The sequence below is a fragment of the Carcharhinus amblyrhynchos genome, chromosome 8 (genome assembly GCF_965287045.1).
Source record: "Carcharhinus amblyrhynchos chromosome 8, sCarAmb.v2.hapA, whole genome shotgun sequence".
Taxonomy (NCBI): Eukaryota; Metazoa; Chordata; class Chondrichthyes; order Carcharhiniformes; family Carcharhinidae; genus Carcharhinus; species Carcharhinus amblyrhynchos.
The window spans coordinates 70604939-70612320 of NC_137331.1; the positions used below are offsets into that span (position 1 = coordinate 70604939).

General features: G+C 40.3%; 1 protein-coding gene across 1 annotated transcript; it reads right to left on the minus strand.

Moving 5' to 3' along the window:
* Positions 1–1791: 1791 nt before the first annotated feature.
* LOC145347035 (pancreatic progenitor cell differentiation and proliferation factor-like protein) lies at positions 1792–6541 on the minus strand. The gene is made up of 5 exons (XM_080194938.1): positions 6221–6541; positions 5962–6074; positions 3629–3712; positions 3458–3554; positions 1792–3052 (listed from the first exon to the last, which is right to left on the minus strand). Exons 2-5 carry the CDS (start codon positions 6017–6019, stop codon positions 3040–3042), a joined length of 252 nt encoding a protein of 83 aa, XP_080051064.1. The 5' UTR covers positions 6020–6074; positions 6221–6541; the 3' UTR covers positions 1792–3039.
* Between the last annotated feature and the right edge of the window lie 841 nt (positions 6542–7382).

Here is a 7382-nt window from a genome sequence, read left to right on the forward strand (position 1 = left end):
CAGTCTATCTTTTAAAACCTCTTCACATATCAATCCAGGGGCCTTTCCATGAAAATCCCAATGAGTGACTGGTTCCCACGAGGGCAGATTCAGGACCATGTAACAATCACACCTTTTGTTCCCACTGCAGTAGGCAAAATCCACATCATAGACAAAAGGCTATTTCTGAGGAGTTGTGTTTTTGCTGCTACAGCAATTTACATTAAAATCACACCTTTGACAGGCTAAAAAGAGAAATTTATAACCATGAACAGTACCTCCAATGTTTACCCAAAGAGATGGTCACCCTTCCCTATTTCTTGGATACTTTTAGACATGTGGCCCATCATCAGAGCTGTGCAACAAAATGAAGCCAGGAGAATATTTCCCTGAGAAGAAAAGCAGGGTCCTATTTATGAAGAATGTTTAGGTGGCAGGTTTGGCTCAGTGGTAGCACTTTTACCTCTGATTTTGATTCCAGAGACTTAGGGAATTGTGGAATTATCACTTTGGTTTTAAAAAGTATTTTTAAAAGATGAGAGAATAGTGAGCATTTCTGTATAGATTTGGACTTCTTAATACCTGAGCCACAAAACTTTTACACAAATCACAAAACACTGACATGTAAATAAAGCAAGCAATTAGAAAGACAAATGACATGTCAACTTTTACTGCAAGGGAGTTGGAGTGCAACAGTAAGTTGACCGGAAATGTTCTGCTGGATTTAATGGGCAGTGTGGTAACCCTGGAGAGTGGTGACAATCCCATCATGCAGATTTCCAGACTGTCTATTGACTGTTGTTGAGTTTCTTGGGTCCTGCAGGATGATGTCCCACCTTCAAGAACCATCAACCACCAATTAGAGGTTGGCAGCTCTTCGATAGCAGTAGCGCCACCAAGAGAGCTGGCCACTGCAGGAAAACTGGAAGGCGGAATGTTGCTGGAGGCCCTGCAATAGAGGTTAGTTCATGACCCTGTAACATTAGTCTGGCAGATCGTTGCGAGGAAGGGATGTTGGTTTAATGGGTAGTGTTTTTCCACTGCTAGTGGATTCTTCATTGTGCACATATTGTACAAGCAGGAGGGCCATCCTCAGTCATTAATTGGCCACTTACGGGCCTCAACTGGGGCACAGGCAGGCCAACCTAGGCCTCATCTGTCCCACTGTAAACTTGCAGAGAGTTCGGATAGGCAGAAGCCCAGTCAGAAGATCATTGAAGAATCTTAGTCTTCCCTCCCCCAACCCATCATGTTCCCTGCCTGCAAATCCTTCAGCAGGGAAACATTAAATTAGTTGAGTGAAGAAAAAAGTAGTGGTGAATGGTTGTTTTTCAGACTGGATGAAAATTTATAGCACTGTTTCCCCGAAGTCAGTGTTGGGATCCTTGCTCTTTCTGACCTAGACCTTGGTGCACAAGACAAATTTCACAGTTGGTGGCTGACACAAGTTTCAGATGCATTGTGAGTGATGAGGATACTGTTAAACTACTAAGAAGAAATAAGCATTGTGGAATGGGTGGAAAAGTGGCAGATGAAATCTAATCCAGAGAAGTGATTCATTTTGGTTGGAAAGTTGGTTGGAAAATAGAATGTTGGAAAGCTACAAAGGAGTAACAGATGGAAAGTTCCCTTCAGACTCAGTGGCTATTCATGTCATTGTAGCATTCCATGCCAGGATTTTGAAACAAAAATCACTGAAACTGCAGGAAAGGAGATCAATCAGACCACTGCATCTGTATCAATAATAACTTTTCAATTAAACCTATCATCTTTAGTCCAATTTCAGTAACAAGGCGATCTGCGAGTCACAAAAATTGGTAAGTCTCATTTATTTTTAAAAAAGTATTTAAAAACGTTCCACAATTATTTCAGCAGAGTATCACGTAAGCAGCTAAATTTCACAATGTAACACTCTTGATGAAGAGTTGCTGCACTGGGTATCACAAATTCGGGAGCAGGCATTAGCCTGCCATTCACAGGCTCATCTTCTTTTAATTAGAATCAAAACTTTTGGGTGAAGCTCCTCGCTGGGAGCCCTGAAGCTGTAAGATTTTTCCTCATTGATACGTCCCCAGAACAGATTGCCGTTCTTCTATTCTGAGAATGACAATAGGGTAACATCTAATTTCAGCAGGCGTGTAACATGAGCACTACTGGATTAGCCCTCCGTGATATTCTATTCATTCCAATACTGCTAGAGTTGAAAATCCCCCCCCAATAGACAATTAATATGCATAGATTTAAACTTCAGGCACATACAAAAAGACAAAACCATTTTGCTCATACTTCTACATTCTGAATTTTGAAATCTGGTGTGCCACTATCCAAGAAAGTAACTACCTCAAGAGTTGAAACTATTTCCATCGAAAAAAGCAGAATTTTTCACTTTGCATTCATGTCAATATTTTCACTAAAATTAACAGGCAGAATTGTATCTTCCGCAGTGACTTGTGGCATAAAAATATTATAATAATTATCATGTTACTTATGTTTCCACCACATGATAAAACAAGTACATCTTCTTGTACTTGGTGAGCTACGGTTGTCTTCAATCAGTTACATGCCCCTTACTAGGCAACTCAAGAACAGAATTACTACACAAAAAGTATGCAGCAAATAAATGAAAAATAAATATCAAATCTAAATAATGTGAAAGACACTGCCAGTACATTTCTACATAGAGACATCATTCAATGCCTAAATCATGTCAACATTTTTCTACACTACAAAGGAATCATCCTGAATTGAGAAAATATTGAAAACGTATTTCATTTAGTCCAAAACACCACAAACCTTTACAGTTTTTGAAATTAGTTTTACCCTTCTCAAAACCTAAACACACATTTTGAGATTATTGATGTGGTCCTTGTTAAATCATCTTGGTCAGCTGGGGAACACTGTCGACGGAAACACCACTTGCTCCTCAAGATGGGCATCGGTTACTTCTTGGCATTTAAAAGCTTTTCCCCTGTAAACTGCAACCAATTTCCTGAGGCAGTTCCAAATATTGTAGATTAAGAAATAATCCACAGAAACCAAATGTCCAAGAATCATCCCTGCTCAACGATGACCACTGTGAAAACAAAAAGTAACAGTTCTTTTGCTTAGATAGTTTGTTCATTTGACTGTGGTCCATAATAATCTCAACCCCTTATGATTGACTAATATATTCAAGATATTCTCTAGTATAGTAGTAAGAAAGTATTCAGGATGAAAGAAATGGGATGGGGTGAACTTTATTAGAAATGCTACTGTACCCTTAAAATTCTTTCCCCTTATTTATGTCAGTTATATTGTATTTATTTAGATGCCCAGATGGCTTAATTCTCTGGAAACTGAACTTGCATGACTTTGGGCAATATTGGTCAGCCGCTCATTATACAATCACCCCTGATTCAATTATATCGGTTAATGGCCTTTTTATACCATCACCCAAAATCAAAATACCTTTAAGAACTGCTTCATAGTTTATCCTTACCTTCCTGCAGATAGTCCAGTGTTAATGGGGGGATGAGCAGTCTCACAGTTCAGAAAGTTCTTTAACCACAAACATTTCTCCAATGTAAAAAGAAATCCTGAGCACAGGAAATAAAACATTTACAAGCTGCAAAACAACAGAAGGAAATGCTCAGAATATTTTTAAAATTACCTTGATGAGGTTTTTCAGGCTCTATGGTACTTTCCAAACAGCATGAACCATGAGACGTCACACCTGATGTGGAATTGTGCCGGGCTGGAAAGAAGCAGGAATAGTACAAAAGGTCATTTTTCAGCAACACCAGGAGTATAAATACTATATCCAAATCCGTCAGATCTCTCATACTCAAATCAACCACAATCTATTTCAATGCTACCACTCATTAAAAGGAAGGTCTTGTGGCCCACAGTGTACCATTCGTGCCTTTGAACTCTTCAGTCCCACCCCGGGACTTGATAGCCAAGGAAGGTGCACTAATAATGCTGCCAACAGGCTGAGTATCAACCTACAAAATCCTTCTAACACAAATCAATGGCAAGCAATGAGAAAAAAGAGTGACCCCTGGTCAGCTATGCTTGATGAAGTGGGGCCCCTCAAGCTATAAGCTTCCGGTGTCAAGCGACTGACCTGTTTCTGAAAAACCTCACTATGGGAACAAATGAAAGTCTGCCTTATGGTCCACTAGGTGCAAGAAGAGGAACAATAACAACTTATTCAAAGAACAGATGAGGGAATACAATTGGTCATTATGGGACTATCACAGTTTCCAGCAAGTTGTGAAACTGCTATTTCAGAGGGCTGATATTTCCCTTTAGTGTATCGCAATGTCCACTGGCTACAAGATCAATAAACACAAAAATTATGAGCAGCAATATGCCATTTGGATGCTCAAGCATGCCCTGCCATTCAATACGATCATGGCTAATTCTGAGGAAGAGAATTCCACAAACTACTAACACAGAAATAAATTCTCCTCATCTCCATCTTAACAGCAGCATTATATAACTAAAGAGTTATCAATGAATAGATAACAGTGCTGGCAAATGCAGCGGCAGGAAGACAGCAAATCAACATTATCAATCCAGATGATTAATTCCCAGGTTTCAAGCACTATCACTTTGAGGTTCATAAAGATAAACTTTGGTACTATACATAATACTTTAGTTCCATTATCAGGAAAATGAAAGCCACAGAAATGTACTTATTTATTACACTGACGTCACACTTCCACATTCACGAGCTCAGAGTCATGCTCTGCTCCTAAAACTAAAGGATACCATTTTGAAATTCTGGTCTGATTAGAGTTATTAACTTTTGCCAAGCCCAAAACAGTTCTTGGCAGATTTTGTGCCTGTAGTCTCTATTACCGGTACACTTAAAGAATAAGAAAAATTGTAGTAAATCAATATAAGCTCTGACAAATTGACTCAAAACATTTGGTTCTATTCTCTCTCCACAGGTGCTGTCAGACCTGCTGAGATTTTTCAGCATTTTCTATTTTCGTTCAGCTAGTCTGTCTGCTTTTTAGTAAAGTAATACAAGCTGATTTTCTGATGAGACGTGAAGCCAGTCTGTTTGCCTGTGAAGGATGTAAGCAATCCCGTGGTACCATTTTGAAGAACAGGGGAGTATCCCTGGTGTCCTGCCCAAGATTTATCCCTCAATCAACATCATAAAAAAAAGCAATCTGAGTATTAATAAATTTATGTCTGGTGGTCAATGGCCCATTGAGTCTGCACCAGCACATAAAAAACACCTGAACTCCCACCTAATCCCATTTACTTGCACTTGCCCATAGTCTTGATTGTTATGAGGTGCCAAGTGCTCATCCAGATACTTTCTAAAGGATGTGAGGCAACCCACCTTTACCACCTTCCCAGGCAGCACATTTCAGGCCGTCACCGCCCTCTGGGTACAAAAGCTTTTCCTTGAATTCCCCTGAACCTCCTAACCCTCAGCTTGGACTTTTGTCCCCTCAAATATGCTATATGAATGCAGGTCTTTCTTTATATTTCACGTTTGTTGTGATCTCTGTCTAGAGCATCACAAGAAATGAAGAAGGGCTTCACTAAAGTTATTAATTCCACAGAAGTGGAAAAATAACTTGCTCGATTTACAATTTACATTTTCTCAAAAACTAGCCAGATGATAACAAAATATGATGGAGAGTTCACTGCTGTAATATATTTGTCATGTTATATACATTTTAAAAATGAGTACAGTGATCCAGTTCATCTAAAAATCAAAAAAACTGGCATGCAAATATAATTTGCTGCTTTCTCCTGACTCTTTTTCCCCCCTTTTAGAAACCTAAAATTTGAGTATAGTTCTTGGTTCTAGTGCTCGCACCAAAAGAAAAGGAACTTTTGCCAGCAGTACCTGGCAATGAGAAGCAAACTAATGGAAAATCATTTTAATTCATTCGAGGGCTAGATTTTATAATTCTGTATGCCCATTCGCAAAGTTAATACTAAATTAGGTGTTTTTATCTCCGAAACACTTACTTCTATAATACTGATTCCGTGCTGCAAGTAAACAGCCAGCTGAAGGAACAGATGCCATGACGATAGCAGGATGAGGGCCTGAAGGATTGCCCAGAGACGCGAGTGGTCGGATCCTGAAAACATCCATAAGGAAACAGAAAACGGTTTAAAAATAACTACTAAAACATAACCACAGTGGACAGCTTAAACAAACATTAGCCGTCAGAGACATGGCAGCAAATAAAACTCAGGATATTGGTGAGAATGTTGTTATGCTTACACTTGGAGGGATGTGTGCACACACAGAGCAGTGGGTGACTGCTGCAAAATCTTTAAGCAGAAACTTCCTTCCACTTGCCAGCAACAAAGTGACTGCCTGGCTCGTGTGGAACTGCCTTTTATATCAGCTGATGTTCAGCAGCCGCTGCGTAGCACTGTGTGCAGTGTAGCACGTTAACTGGAGTGAGCTTCAGCCAGCTGGATACACAGGAAGAAACAACCAGTTCAGACCAGAAATAGCAGGATGTGGGACTTCAGCCAAGTTCAGTGAGTATAGAATCCGATTCATCGGTGCTTCAGAGCAATGCTGGGAAATCGTCACCTTGCCACACAATGCACTGGTTAGACTTTCCCTGCTTCCCGGCTGTGTCTCAGGAGCCCCGCAATAGTGATTTTAAAAAAGGAAATGTCAGCTCTGCTTATGCAAAATATACGCAAGTGTGTGACTCACTAGAGGGAGGGAGGACTGCATGTGTGTCAAGGCTTTTCTGATGCAAAGTGACTGGCCCAAACTGCAACTTGCCGTCAGCTGATGTTTACAGCAGCACCTGTTCTAGTCTGAAGTTGGCCCAGTGAAGCTTCAGTAATGTTAGTAAGAGATATCATAAATTATTCATCCCAAAAGCTGTAAATTGAATGTCAGAAAAGAGACATAGAAACGAAGAGCAGGAGCAGGCCATTCGGCCCTTCGAGTCTACTCTGTTCAGTAGGAGTTTAAAGTTTATTTGTTAGTGTTACAAGTAAACTGGCATTAACACTGCAATGAAGTTACTGTGAAAATCCTCTTGTCGCCATACTCTGGCACCTGTACAGGTACACTGAGGAGGAATATAGCATTGCCAGTGCACCTAACCAACATGTCTTCAGTCTGTGGGAGAAAACCAGAGCATCTGTAGGAAACCCACACAGACAGGGGGAGGATGTGCAGACTCCACAGACTCCAGACTCCAAGGCCAGAATCAAACCTGGGCCTCTGGCACTGTGAGGCAGCAGTGCTAACCACTGTACCACCATGCCACCCACCTTGGCTGATTCTTTATCTTAATGTTATATTCACACTTTCTCCCCATACCCATTAAAATTTTAAGAAGATCTGCTCCCTGTCGCTGTTTCTTTAATTCAGAGCTCTTTCTCTATATCTTACCTTAACTTCAGGGTTTGGT